The sequence below is a fragment of the Pyxicephalus adspersus genome, chromosome 5, assembly GCF_032062135.1.
Source record: "Pyxicephalus adspersus chromosome 5, UCB_Pads_2.0, whole genome shotgun sequence".
NCBI lineage: Eukaryota > Metazoa > Chordata > Amphibia > Anura > Pyxicephalidae > Pyxicephalus > Pyxicephalus adspersus.
In genome coordinates, this window is record NC_092862.1 from 66,594,896 (window position 1) to 66,610,853 (window position 15,958).

At 40.2% G+C, this 15,958-nt stretch overlaps 1 protein-coding gene across 1 annotated transcript in view; it reads right to left on the reverse strand.

Annotated features, from left to right (window-relative positions):
- The window catches only part of LOC140332065 (leukocyte elastase inhibitor-like), a 45,878-nt gene that overhangs the window by 18,279 nt on the left and 11,641 nt on the right, over positions 1–15,958 (reverse strand). Inside the window, exon 4 of the mRNA XM_072413364.1 lies at positions 5,993–6,210. Coding sequence (XP_072269465.1) covers positions 5,993–6,157 — 165 coding nt within the window. The 5' untranslated portion in view covers positions 6,158–6,210. The remainder of the gene's footprint in view (positions 1–5,992; positions 6,211–15,958) is intronic.

Consider the following 15,958-nt stretch of genomic DNA (forward strand, 5'->3'; position numbering starts at 1 on the left):
GTGTAAGTCCATGTCAGGGGGAACTCGATACTGATGGGCAGTGTTCAATGCATGAGTTCCAGGTGAGTTCCAGGTGTCCTTGAGAGTGCAGATAAGCCTATTGTTGACCATTATCCAATTAGGTTTTGTTGACAACAAGGACAGGGAGATGAAGCGCTAATTCTATGTCTTAGCCAGTGCAATTCTGGCTGCTAACAATACATAATTTCAGAATTTCCTAGGATATTTTGGTAAAGGTGTGTAAATTTTACACAGAAGGGCACTTTCCCAGGTGAATAGGAGTATGTAATACCTGGGACATAGGTTGAAATACTCTCTCCCAATAATCCTGCGCCACTGGACAGGACTGAGGAGCCTGGGATGCATCTGGCAAATTTGGTAGGGACCATGTACCACTGTAGCATCACTTTAAAGTTTAATTCAACCAGGCCCATATTAGGATAAATTTTGGAGACATTGCGTCCCATATTGACCCAGCCATCTAGCTCCCATGTTTAATGAATATCTGATTCCCAGGCTTTCATATAGAGGAATTTAGATACAGGGACTGACAAGACAGAGTATTAAATAGAAATCTGACCCACGGAGTCAGCTAGGGATTTGCAGGTACTTTCACACGGAGTTCTGTTGTATGAAGGAGAACCCAATGACATCATGATCTTACAAAGGAGCTGAGTTGGGCATAATGGAAGTGTTAGAAGGGGGGGGGGAATTCTCTAGATTGAATTAGGTGATCTAAGCTTAGTATGGTCCTGCCAGATATGAAGTCCCCCACCCTAAAGAAGCCTTTGTTGCGTCACCAGTCAAATTGACCAAATTCCATCCCTGTTGTGAACTCTGGGTTTCCCGGGAGTAGGGCAAGAGGTGAGTGTGCTGAGCTTATGCCCTGACGATGTTTTATTCTGTCCCAAACCAATAAAGAATACTGAAGGTAGGGGCAAGCAATCTTGGGACTTGGGTCTCAAACGGGCAAGGATCCACATGATAGAGGTGATTGCTGCCCCTGTGTCTGAGCTTCAATATCAACCCATTGAGGCTTTCTGGTTAGTAGCGTAGTGCGAGATAGCTGAGCTACTTATGTGGCTCTGTTGTAATGTCTGCATAGTGGTATGGTTGTTTCAACTTCCTTTATTACCCCAGATGAATTCCAAATCTTTGGTTTGGAGTAAGTCTGGGGACCTACGTGGCATATGGGTTGGTATTGTATGAAACAAACAGAGTACTCTGGGTAGGACATTCATCTTAACTGCTGCAATCCTCCCTAAGCAAGATGGAGGGGAGAAAGACCATCTGGTAAGGTCTGTGAAAATTTGTTTAAACAGAGACACATAACTATCTTGCTACAGCCAGTGGGGACTGGGGGTGAGTTTGATTCCAAAGTATCGTAGTGCCTCGGCCTGCCACTCAATGTCAGAGGCCTGTTTTAAATAAGAAATCCTGACCTGTTAAGGTTGATATTCATGGGCATTGACTTGGAACGTTTAACCTTTAAGTATGATAAATCAGCAAATTGGTTAGGAATCTTGAGCAGGTTCGGGATAGATATTAGTGATGAGGTAAGGTAAATCAAAATGCAGTCCACATATAGCGCGCATTTATGCCCTGTCTTTGCACAGGTGATACCTCCTATGTTGGGACAGCTATATATGGCTATTGCCAGCAGCTCAATTGCCAGTGCAAACAACTGCGGGGGAGGAGGTTTCCCTGTCTGGTGCTCGTTTGATTGGGAACACATCTAAAAGGAAACCACCTAACGAGACCTGCGGCTGTGGTATATAAAGTAGTTAAAAGCTGCAAGAAGATACTGTCAAAGTTCATACGCCGAAGTGTATAGAAGAGGTAGTCCCATGATAGGCTGTTAAATGTCTTTTTAATATCTATGGACAGAAGCATAGCATTTTTAAGGTTGTATTTGTCCCAGTCGGTAATGACTGCGGATATTAGATCTAAACTGCCTAGTTTGGTCAGGTGCTTGGCAAAATGAAATAAAACCCACTTGGTCAGGATGAATATAGCTGCGTAGGAAGGAGTTTAAGCGGATTGACATGATTTTGGTCATGACCTTAAGATCACAGGTAATGGGAGATATTGGGCAATGATTAACTACCAGGGAATTATATTTACCTGGCTTGGGAATCACACTAAAGTGTGCTAGATTGGCATCGCTTTTTAATCTTTCTTCTTCCGGTAATGCGTTGAAGTACTCTACCAAACGAAGGGCCAGCTTCAGCTTTACCTTTTTGTAAAAGGGATTGGGGAAGCCATCAGGGCAAGGCGCACTGTTTGTTTTCAGAAACTTCAGAACTGCCAGAGTTTCTGAGAACTTTTTTCTGCCGCTGTAGCAGAGAATGGAGTTTTAGATTCATACAATTTGTGGCAGAAGTTACCAAACTCTGCCAAAATTAGTTTTGGGTTTTGCCTGCTCCTGCCAATGTATGACTTTATTTTGGGCAGGGCATAGGCCTTGGGTTGGCAGGTCGGCAGCGAAGAGACTTTTCTCCTCTGGTAGTCAAGCAGAGATTGTTTTTCATTCCTTGATTTGAGGGCGTAAATAATAGACTGGGCACTGTTTTTGGCGTGTTAGGGCATCTCGCTATTCTTTGAGTTTAGTGTCTATAAATTGGGATTGAGCTTTTTTAAGTTTGGATGTCAATTTCATAAAGTTGCTCCTTATGGTGGCCTTTCGAGCTTCCCAATTTTTAGTGTTAGATGTGTCCAATGGACCATTTAAAGGAAATGTAATTTAGAATGCTATCGTTCAATCGCCGGTGGAAACCATTTGGTCTTTCCCCCTGGCCTCAGCATAACAACCACAGGGTCATGGTCAGACCAAGTAAAAGATGGGATACGTACATCTGAGAAGAAGGGTATAGAATGTGTGGACATGAATATGTGATCTATCCTAGAGTATTGTTGGTGTGCCGCTAAATAATGTGTCTAATCTCTAGAGGAAGGATTGGACTCCCTCCAGACACCGACTAGGTTATGCTGTCGCAATTGATATGGTAATCATTTGCTTAGCTTAGGGGGGTGCCTGTAAAGTGGGGACCCCGATTTATTGAGGATATGGCCAAGGGCTGCATTTGATTCTTCTAATAGGAATAGAGTGTCCTGGGCCCTAGGCCAGGTTCTTAGCAGATCTCTGAAAAATTCAAGTTGGCCTGTAATGGGGGCATAATATTCAACAAAAGTAACCAGTTGACCTGCTATAGTGCACACCACCAGGATAGACCTACCATCAGAGTCTTTTACCACCTCCATCTCCTGAAACTTAAGTGTTTAGCTAGGCATAGTGCTACTCCACAATGTTTATTCTGAGCATTGGCAAGATAAAATAGTGGGTAATGTTTATGAAGGTATGACGGAGAAGAATGCCTAGTGAAGTGGGTTTCTTGGAGGGTACTATGTCCGCCTTTGGGGAATGGTAATAGTGGAAAGCTTTGTATCGTTTGACTGGTGAATTCAGACCCTGCGTATTATGGGATACAATTTTGAGAGAGATAGGAGTGTTCCCTGGGGCCATAGTAAAGGTCAGACTAGGAATGCTGTTATCTTAAGAGCCCATGGGATCAAGTACTTTAATGCTTGAAATCTGACGTGGTAGGAAGTAATAAGGGAGTAGAGGGTAAGAACGAGGGAGTGGGGAGGAACAACCAACAAACAACGCAATACAATACACATTAACAAGTCTGGGGTCATGCCCCTCAACCCAGAAGCCCCCCCCCAACTGGGGGAACTTTGGAACATAGGAGGAGGAGCCCAGATAGAAGGAGGGTGAAAAACACCCATGGGAGGCTCAGAAGGACACTCTTGTACCAGGTCCCCAATTATGAGTCCCAAGTGGAAGGGCATGTGTACTTCTCCAAGGCACTAGCAATCTACTGAATCCTTGCAGCAGCTTAACCAACCTCACAATGAAGGAAATAAAAAAAAATAATACGTAAGTCAAAAGCCAGGGGGAACCACTGACCAAGCAGCAAAGTCAGCTCTCACACTGAAAGAAAGCCCAGTTTAAACAAGTTGAATGAGGAATGGGATCCCACAAGGGGAGCATATCCAAGAACCTATGCCAAAAGTCCCCCCCCCCCCCCTTGTTCCTAAGACACAGCATTAGTGTTTGTAACATAATTAAATATATAACAAAACTGTAGCTTTTATTGATATGTTTAGTGTGTTATATTCGTAACATAGAACGCACTTACAATACAATAGTATACAATAAAATTGAATGGTCCGTCCCCTTATTTTGAATCAAGCAAGGGACAGGTCAACATTTTACCTAGTAAACTAGACAAAGCAATCCCTGAATGTATGGTCGCAGTAAGTGTAAAAATGTAAAGCAGCGTGTCCCGACGCACTTTGCCTAAATAGGCTTCCTCAGGGGACTTGTGAACATCAAAATTTAAAAACGCTACTCAGTTTGCCTGTACAATAAATCATTACTATAAAGAGGGTGAATTTCATACAAATATGTTGCATAAATGTATTAAATGTTATCTAGCTTCAAGCAGAACTCTAGTGAAAATGTTTTTTAAGGGAGTCTGTCGTTTTGAAGGTCTTGCACTATGGGAGTCTGTCACTGAGGGGGGTCTGCAACTGAGAGGGTTTGCACTGAGGAAGTTCTTCTCTGAGGGCTGTCTGCAATGAAGATGGTCGATTCTAAGGGGGATCTGCACCAAGAGGGTCTGTAACCATGTGGGTATCAGGGCTAAACTTATGCCACACTGATTGGAAACTATTAGAACTGGTATAGGAATTGAAGAGTCAGGGATGGTAATAATTCCTGACAATCTTGTAATAATGATGTACAAATTGGATGAACTTCCAGTCACTTTTTCTTACATTGGCAGGATGTCACAGAAAAAAGGAGTGATAGGAGACCTTTCTAACAGGGATTGTCTTTTTAACTAGCAATGCTGGGAAGGGTTAAAACTTCTGCCAATATTTTTGTTGCCTGTTTCTTTCTGTTTCTGTGACACCAATATTCTCACTTTCTTTCCTGGTGTTACAGACACATACGTAAGAAGAAATACGGCTTTTGCTGTTGGGGAACCACAACAGTTTTCAGCAAAGTCTTCCTTAGGTGACAGACAACCCCTTAGTGTCAAATCACCTCAGTTCACACTCCCCGAGTGCAAGCCCCAGATGGTTATAGACCCTCTCTGTGCAGACCCCCCCTTAGAGGTAGTACCCATCAGAATAGACCATCTTGATTGCAGACTGCCCTCAGAGCAAAGCATCCTCTGTGCAAACCCTCTCAGTTGCAGACCCCCTAATTGACAGACTACCATAATGCAAAACCTTCAAAACCACCTCAAAGCAGACACTCCCTTTCTGACAGATCCCCTTCTCCAGTGCCATGGGTAGCCAACTTAAAATAATACTGTCAATTTGCCAGTTCAGAAGTAGGCTTTACACAGAAACAGTCACCTGGCTCTCTACGTGTTTGCATTAAAAATGCGCTTAATAGTGTATAAATAAATGTAGAACTGTGATAATTGAAAATTGATTTACTTGTAACCTACAAACCCGAATCTAGCATGTTGTAAATGAGTGTCAGAATTATTTTTCCATACATTTATTCTAGGTCAGTGACTAAAAACATTTACACCAAGGTAACAATATGACAGACAGAGAGCTAGCATCTCAGTGAGTTTAGTCATGAAAGTCTTTACAAAGGTGAAAATATTATATTTTCTACAGCTCATTTACTGTTAGGAATTATGTGGATGATATAGTGAGATGCACTAAATACATATTCCAATCATTTTCTAGATACAAATAATACAGCTAAAAGAAACAACGATGTGCAAAGCATTATGACTTAGGAAACATCTGTTATCTGAGCTTCTTATACATACCCGGTTTATATAAGTTACAGAAATAGTCGTACTTAATATTAAACTGGACTGGTAATTCTAGAAGCACTGACAACAGAGCACAAAAGTTTTAAACAATTGCTTGTGTATCAATATAGTAGTTTGGAACTTACTTCTGCTTTCGGGTCATCTGTTTCTCCTCCTTTACCTAATTCAATCATGGTCAAAACACTTGCAATAGCCAAAGGAGAAAAGCATTCGTTTTGGTCATTTTTGTCAATTAGCTCTTGGTAAAGATTCTTTGAAATGTTATTGTACGATATAACTAGAGATTCCATGGTTGTCTTCTCCTTCACAGAACAAAACTGACGTTGCAGGAGGAATATTTATTCTGTAAAATTACAAAATTGTAATTGGTTACTATAGCATTACTTACAGCACACCCTAAATGAGCACATTCATTACATATTGGGCTTTTTTAGTATATCATGTTCATGTTATTAATGCTAAAACTATTGAAAAGCTACACTTGTATTTAAAACTCTGCAGTTTACATGATATTCTGTATGTAGTAAGCCACATATTATAATACCTGTTGTAGGTGATTGTTGTAGATGATTCTTCAGTCCAGAATGGTACATTACTAACTACACCCATATATATACCGTATTTTCATCATCAATTAAAGCGACAATTACCAGGTAGTCAGGTAGTTCCAGGTTATCAGGTAGTTCCTGATTTGTTTCAATTCCCATGCCTCATTATGCATCTTTTACTTGTTGGCTCACAGCAAAAATATTTGTCAACAGTAGTGAATTATAAAAACATTTATAGGCATCACTAAGCATGTTTCTGCAAACTGTGGCAGAAGTAAAATTTTATAGGAGATTGATGGAAAAATAAGGAATGGTTAGGTATACTAGTATATACAAGTAGAGACAAGTCTTTTTCATAATTTCACACCCCTAATAAAATAAGATACAAACTTCCAGAATACAGCAATATTCCCAAAAAATACACTAATGTACCAAAACCAATCTAAATATTATTTGTATCCTTTCTACAAAACAAGAATCCCAAAGACAGTTTGTGTTTCAAAATCAGCTGTCAGGAGTGGGAAATGCAGGCACGCCTTCGCCTTATATAGGCCAATGGCTGCCTGTGTGGCATGCAGTGACAGACAGCCAATCGGCTGTCTGCCACAACAAAGATGGAGGGGGCATCCCTGCTGTAATTGGAGGGCATGGAGGAGTTGCCCACCCTGCCCAGTTGTTTCAGTGCATTCTGGGAAATTCGAATTCGGGTTTGTCGAATGCAGCAAAATTCGGAGGCAGGTCGACCCGAATTCGAACAGCCATATTCGGGTCGAACATAAGGACGACCCGAATTCGAACAACAACACTAGTTACCACGAATCATGAGAAAATTCAGATTTGTTGCGAATTTTCCAGAAATTCAGATCTAATTCCTTTTCAGCAGCTTTGATTTGCTTATCTCTAATCAGCACTTAATGTATGCTAATGCAAGTTGGTCAAGAACCATCTCCAATTGTAAAAGTAGTCACCTTTAATGGTAATTGGACATATCCATTTAACGAAAATTACAAAAATTATTTTACCCAATATTTAACCAGGATCGTCAAGTATTTATTAATAAAAGCTTTAGATTTACAAATGCTAATGCTTATTACTAAACTTATCATGTTAAAGGCTATGTGAGATTTTAGCTTTCTGGTTACAAAATATTTTAGGATATTTTAGCATAAATTTTTATTGTCCTTATTTTATTCTTCAGGTATTATTATGCATAAAAAAATGACAATTTTTATGTGGCGATAATATTTCATAAGCTAAGGTTTTTGTGACTGGTTACAACAGAAACTGTGACAATAACTGCTTGCAAAATAATTATGATCTTGTCTTACGAACTTGATAGGAAAATCTACTTTGCTTGGTCACAGCACAGCAGCGTCAGATCCACATCCTCAAGTGGATGGTTTAAAACACTTATATGATAGGCCTGAGTGTATAATAAAAAGAGAATATTTTACTGGTGTATTAGTAGTTTTTGTCTACAGATTTGTATTTAGAGTTTTATTAAACAATGCTTAAAGTATAGCAAGGTTTGGTTTCCAGAGAAATGCTATAAGATTTAAGTGTTTTGTCAATGTAATGCAGGTGGGAATGCAGGACTGGTGCTGTGTCAGTGAAAAAAATGAACAGAAAATGTTAAAGTGCATCTGTGTCCAGATTATGGACATTTACATATTTACATATTCCTAGAGAATTCTAATTTGTTTAACCTTTGTTAATAGAACTCTAGTTAACCTGAGAAAAAAGATGGTTTTGTTTGGTTTTTATTAAATATTTATATAATCCTAATAGAATATAATGAAAGAATGAAAGGATAAAGTGAAAAAAATGTTGTCACTACAAAGATGAAGGGAACAACCAAAACAAACAATCAGGGGTGTAGTGGGGCGGGCACAGGTGGGAACGCCATGCCCACTCTTTTTTTACAAAGAATTCTTTGGTGGTCCACAGCTCTAGTGGGTCCACCCCAAGCTGCAGACCATGTCTTCCATATAGAATTGCAGGCTCAGGGCAGTGGACCGGTTGTCTCTCTGAACACAACCCCCCCATTCTCCCATCGAAGGCTCAGACTTGCGATGGGAGAGTGGGCGAGTTCTGGTATCGTGACGTCACTCTGGGGGAAATTTCTTCCCCTTTGAGTGACACAGGCAGGGGTGTAGTGGGGCGGGAACGTACCATGCCCCCTCTTCTTTTTTTTAATGACTACACCCCTGCATACAATACATGTAACAACACATATAGCCTTTGTTTTCCATAAGACAACCAGTACTTACAAAAGACAAATCTGAACAGGTCAGTCACAGTGGGGATAAGAATGATTAACAAGAAATGTTTTATGAAACAGTATATTCATAAGTGAGAAAGAAAAATCTCTAAATGTTCAGCTTTAGGGAACAGGATGTGGGGAGGGGAATTTGGTTAGGGAAACTAAACAGGTCCACAGAAAGAGCAACAAGTGTAAAGAATAAAATGCAAAGAAAGGCTACAAAGAAGAGGGAAAATGAGAAAAAGGAAGGTGGTAATAAAAAGGGATGATTAACTTTTAGGGAAGATGGCAACAATTTCTCAGAGGATCAGAAAGATTAAAAAACAGCAGGTATCTTGAAGGGGGCTGGTGAGATATCCCATGTTCAGCAATTAAACTCAAATAGGGAAACTAAGCTAAGTGCCTGATATAAATAGCTAAGTGAAGCCCCCTATACAGCAGGAACAAAATGTAAGAGGAAAAAAAAAGATGAGGTGAGGAAAGAAAGATGTATATAGAAGAACTAAGGAGAAATTTGAACAATAAAAAATGAAGAGATAAGGGAATGGAAGGCATGCTATAGCAAAGCAACAGAAAGACTAGGGTAAAAATGGATATATAACACAACAAAGTTACCCATCCCTTGAGGCTAATATCCTGCTCTCAGAGAGTATAATTACTGTGAGGGAGTGTCAGATTTAGCCCCGCAGGCCTCCCATGTTGAAGTCAAATGATAATGGTATGATCCTCCTTCTGGCAGGTAACACAGGATCATCCAGGGTCTGGAATCTAAATGGCATCTAGTATTCAACAGAGCAACCTGCATGGGGGGGATGGGATGGTAATCCTGGTGACTATTAGCCTCTTTGTGTTAGGTGCTACCATGTCTTGGCCCCTGGAGTCATCCCATCAAAGGGCAGGTGGAGGTACGGCAGCATAGGTAACATAGGTCAAGAGGTCAGGCAAACAGGTACAGGGTAGGTGAGCACTAGGGAGTGTTTCAAATGTGGGGAAGCCATTGTAAAATCACAGCACCAAGCATCTGTACAGAAGAGGCCAATATAGCTTCTGCCCCCTTTAAGCGGATTCTCCCCAGGAATCCCCAGGAAATAAGTGGTAAAATAGAGAAGAAACAGGTATAGCCTGCTCACAGAAAAATAGAAAAAGCTCAGCAACTAGCTGGGAAGTGGACTTCACAAGGATGAGAATGCTATCCACTTCACCGGAAAGGGGAGTTTCGGCATTGCCTTTTTTGGGACCATGGGTTTTTCTGGGAGGAGTCTGAACCAGTTTTTAATATTTAATAAATCTAAACCCATGGCAAAGCAAAGATCTGGAATATCTGAAAGGTTACAAACAAAGTAAAAATGAAAATCATTCTGAACAACAAGATGAAGAGTATAACCCCAACTGTAAGTGGCTCCAGCCTAACATAAATGGCACAGGATAGGCGCTAGGAGAAATAGCTAGGAGTGTTTCTCATCATGTCAGGAAGTATTTACAAAGTAGCTTAATCAAACTCTATTGACTGTTATTCCCAAGTCTGACAAAGAATGACCTTGATTAGTGTTGAGCGAACCCAAACTGTAAAGTTTGGGTCCATACCAAACTTTACGATTTTGGGTACCTGGACCCGAACCCAAACTTTGAGCCGAAATTCGGCCGAACCTGGCGAACTCGAACATCCAGGTGTTCGCTCATCCTTATCCTTGACCAATAAAATGGTGCATATGGCAAATATCATAGTGGCCTGTTGAGGGACATAGACTGCTAGCCCAGGGTATAGTGGACTCAAAAGTATCAAAAGTGAAATCAGGTAGCAAGGTCTGTATCCTTAGGCTGGGTAGAAGAGGTGGTAAACCTTTAATCCAAATATTGTTTCTAAGGATATGATCCTCCATATCTTCCATTTGGAGCTAAATCTGTGTAAATTGCCTAGGAGACAGTTAGTTGCCTCGCCATATTTTCCAGAGATGGCTGGTGTTTGGCTTTCAGTTTTTCAATGTGAAAACAGTTTGTTGAAGGCCACCTTCTGCACAAAACAAGAACTGTTAGGTTTGGTAGTTATTTCAGCAGTGCTTAGAACTGAACTGGAATATCTGTCAGAAACCTTGATATATCCACCTGTGCATGTAACTATCTTAATTGCACACCAACCTATATTAGGTTTTTAACTGTAATAAACTACACTGTGGGGGTTCCTTTTGACCTGATAGCTAAACATAGCATTTCTGAATATATAAAGGTAATTTCCCAGTTAGTGTCCCGACGCGTTTCGCCTCTGAGGCCTTCTTCGGGGGACTTTGCAATAGAGGTTGTACTGCAGGCTGCATATGAGCATAATAAATGGGTGAATTAGTTCATATTTTGAATAAGTAGTGTATTGTACATTGTAAACTACATATTGTATTTTAGGTTATAATACACATTAGTAAATGTTCAAGAGTGTGATCCCATTCAATACATAACATAGACATAAACTGATACAATCACAATTGTCATTCAATAGAGATAGTTACATAACGTGCGTAATCTGGCAATGAATTATATTAATATTACAGATCAAGAAGGTATCATCATGATAGAACAAAAGAAAAAAGTATATAATATAGAAAATAAAACAGTCCAATCATAGTGGAAAATTAGTTGAGATAGTGTGGTAAACATAGTGTAGCACATATGATTTACCAATATGTTGTATTATTTTTAGAAAAACAGATTTAGATCAATTGTAATGTCATAGTTTGTATGAATGGCAGAACAGAGTCATAATATGTGGTTTTGCTATAACTCAATTACACCATTATGGTGTTGATAATTGAAGATGATGATAAATGATTGTGTTTGTGTAGTAAAGGTTACTTACATGATGTTGTGAGATGAGATGAATTCGATTTAATGGGGAGGGATGCACTCAAAAGTGCCAATTGGGTCTGGAAAAGGAGAATTGTGGTGGTGGATAAGGTAAAGTTAAGTACAATTGATATGTTATTATTATTATTAATATTATTATTATTATTATTAATAAACAGGATTTATATAGTGCCAACATATTACGCAGCACTGTACATTAAATAGGGATTGCAAATGACAGACTAATACAGACAGTGGGGAGGTGATTTTGGAGAGGGAGGGGGTTAGGGACGCAAGGCAGTTTGAGAAAAGATTGTGGTCAAGGATACGGATATCTCTCTGCTATTGACCAAGTCTGGGATGTGGGAAGGGAGGGCAAGGGTTTGATAGGTTGAAGGGGATAAGGTTATGATCAGAAGGGGAAATGATGAGTTGTCAAGGAGTGTGAGGTTGCAGAGTTTAGAAAATACCAGGTCTAAAGTGTGTCAGGCTATGTGTGTGGGGTTTTTGATGTGCTGTGTGAGTCCAAATGAGGAGGTAATGGAGAGCAGTTTGGCTGAGGAGGGAAGGTTGGGCTCATCCATTGCAACATTAAAATCACCGAGGATGAGGGTGGGCAGGTCATGGGAAAGAATGTGTGGGAGCCAGGATGCAAAGTTATACAAAAATTGAGATACTGGGCCAGGGGGTAGACAACAGCAACAATGAGGGGTAAGGGGCTAAAGAGTCGGACAGAGTGGACTTCAAATTAGGTGAAAATGAGAGAGGGTGGGGTAGGGAGGACTCTGTATGTACAGTTAGGTGTATGTTAACAGCAGAGTGCAAGTAAATGGAATATTAGTAAATGGTGATGTTATTATTAGTTGCTAGTATAGTGGTCACAAGTGAGTTGACATAAAGGGATGGAATAGGTTGAGAAAGAAAATAGGCTGTACCTGGTATATCTGTTGATTCCGCCCTGGTTGTTGTAATAAAGGAAGTTAGAGGACGCATCGCGCATGCGCGATGAGTTCGCGTGTGCGCCGTGGGATTCCAAAAGGCTTACATGTCTTTAGGTGTTGGGATGGTTAATGGTGCCGCCCCTAATAAAACTAGGGGGCGGTTTAGGGAGTAAACCTGTTGGTGTAACGTGAATAGATCAGACTGTGTTGGATATGGGAGGTCCGACACTCGGGGTGGTGATTGGATGTAGGAATGAGGATGCTGCGGGGGGTGGGTATGCAAGTACTGGTAATGACATCTGGAGGTGCATACTGTGGGGGTCAGTAAATGAGGATACGTGAGTGGAAGGGATAATAGGAGAGAAGTATGTATATGTATATGACATTGAAAAAGATAGGCAACCATTCCTTTTTAAATACTATAGAAAAAACAATTCACATAAAGCAAAATATTTAAAAAAGGCATTTTCGCACTAGACCGTGTTCACTTAAAATCCCCAATTATTTGAAAAACAAGATAGTCCTTACATAACACTTCATAGATATGACTTGTATGAGAGAAAAGCATCTTATACTTTACATTTCATTAGAAATGAGGTTGAGGAGGGACATTTTTAAGAGTTTTACGTGGAGATGTGCAAATCATACCTGGCTTTTTGGCTTACAGCCAAAATTGCAAACCTAATATATCTGATATAAGTAATATAATCCTTAAAATATACAGGTAGAAAATTATTCCCACATAATTGTCAGCCTATTTAATATATTTAAAATCTGTACTTGATTGATGTGAAAAGTTACATTTGTGTTAGCCTCTTAGTATTGCCTACTATGATTTGGCAGACGAGCTTGTACTCCTGCCAGCTTTAACGAATGCAGTAGCATAGACAACACTAAGCCTATTTAAGCATTGTCCACTGCAAATCTAGGATAACCCATAGTACATCTGCACTATAGTACATCCCAGTGCACAGGCATTATTGTTCTGTACTTTGCAGTGCACTGTTTTTTATTTTGAACAGAACCTTAAAGTAGAACTAAAGTTCAAAAATAAAAAGTTGTGAGCATGCAGATTCTTGATTGTAAAAATGACAGGTGATGTCCCTTTTCCAATAAAATAAACTTTTATGCTTGTGCTCATTTTTTTCATTTCACTTGCTTGCCCTGGCTCTGAAGTGGGAGTTGCCATTTTCACCAAGTTTTCCACCAAGTTTGAGTCTCTGAACATGTTGATTGACCAGGCCGGATTGAAAGCATGCAATCATGGCATAAATTAAGCATATCCCTCCTGCAATAAACAACTTGCTTGTTTCCATCCTGTTAAGGCAATCTCCTGCTGGTCCCAAACCAGTTATCCCTCTCTGATGGCCTCTGCTTTTTACGAGGCTGGGAAAGCGAGTAACTACACAACGCCAGTATGTAGTTAAATTACTTTCAAAACTTTATTATCACACTGCAGTTTAAACGGTCAAACAGCGGGGTGGAATGCACTTGGTAGTTAACATGGAATATTTCAAGATAAGGGAGAGAGGGGGAGTCTCAAGGTTAGGGGGAAGCAGATGTTAGTTTACCGATAAGGAGGGTACAACTAGTTTCAACACAACTTAGTTATCTACAAAAATTTAGCAAAAACACAAAAGTAATTTAACTTCAAGCTTCAGTAAAATTCCACTCCTTACATTTCCTTCTATTTCTTCATTTCTTCCTTTTATCCTTCAATAAAGGATAACTACTACTTTGTTCCTTTACATACAAATAAAAAGTTTCAGGCATACATAACTCGTGGAAGCTGAATGATTTTTCGTAGTACTATCATCCTACAGTGGGGTATTTCAAAGGGGTTACAAGGCATATGGTAACACACATCTCCCTGGGTAATATTTATAGTATATGTAAATATCATAAATTTTTCCAGTGAATCATAGGTTTGACAGTTGTTACAAAAGGTTTACAGGTCATGAGATAAACGTAGATCACTTTCAGTAGCCTCAGTGGAGTGGAGACAGCAATCAAACAGGATGTTAACATATCTTGAGTACTATGCATATCAGGTAGGCAAAAACTAGAGCTATTATATATTTCATTGGTCAGGCGTTCCCATATGTTACCCTGGAAATCAGTCCAGTCACTATACTCAAGTCCTCGCTGATGCATAGACAGGGTAGAGTCATTCTTTAGGTTAGGGCTTGGTTGGGGACAAATGAAGGGCAAATCTTGAAGGTGATAGTGGCAAGTTGTTGTGACCCATACAAGACAGAATATGACCATTAGGGCTCCAAAACTACAGACAAGTATCTGGGCTGGTCCTTGTGGATCAAGAAGCATCATCCTAGTACTGGATTGGCGGTGCTTTCTTTACTCCTGAGGCGTGTATCCAGGTGGGTCCTCCACTGGTCAGCATGGCTGTTCTAGTGATGGCTTGAATGATGTCCGGGGGTCCAAAGGGCAGATCCAAGGATTTGTGCTTGTGTAGAGCTTTAACCAACACTACATCTCTGGGCTTGAATGGGTGCGTTGGTTGATTTGTAGGGGTTTTGTTAAAGGCTCTTTAGCCCAGGGGGTGGGAAAAGGTCTTCCCATTAGAGTTTCAAAAGGTGACAGTTTATTACCTGGGTTGGGTGTCATTCTTATTTCTGCTAGTACGGCTGGTAGGTATTGGTCCCACTTGTAAAATGTTCCTCCAGTTGCTTTTCTAAGTTTGTCTTTCAGAGTCCTATTTGTTCTTTCTACTACTCCAGCACTCTGGGGGTGATATGGGATGTGGAACTTCCATTCTATGTTTATCATTTTTTAAATTTCCTGTGTGACTTTAGAAGTGAATGGAGTACCATTGTCTGAGCTTATTCTCACTGGGCATCCAAATCTGGGAATGATCTCCTTGCATAGTATCTTAGCTACAGTCTACTGCATTTTCTTTCCTGACTACAAAAGCTTCTACCCATCTGCTGAATCTATCTGTAATATAGTAGTAACATTATCTGGCATCCGTTGGAAGCTTTTGGCATATGTGTGAAATCAATTTGTAACTTTTGAAATGGACCCCGTGGAGGTAACATATGTTCGTGTTGTTCTGTTTTCTTTCCTTGCACAAATTATTTCTGACACATGGTAGACAGTGGGAAAGTATAGCCTATGTGTGTTCCTTTAAATTTTGGGCACAAAATCGCTTTTTTTTTGTGTTGTAGTTTTAATTCTTTTGTGTCCTATAGCATGGATTTAAAAACAACGAGGGGTACTGCTATTTGGGGCAGCCCTGCTATCCCTCCTTTTGACCAGATTCCAAAGAAATCTAAGGTCAATCCTTCCTTTTCCCAGAATTCAATGTCTTGCAGGGTAGCTAAGGACTGTAATTGTGTTTGATGTGTGTTGGTTTCAGTGGAAGCTGGGATGGCAAGCAGAAGTGTATCGGGGGGCTAGTGGTGGGTGTGGTAGACCGAGCAGCGGCTTTGGCATGAAAATCTGCTAGTCTGTTGCCCCTGGGATTGAAGAAATTGGAAGATGTGTGTG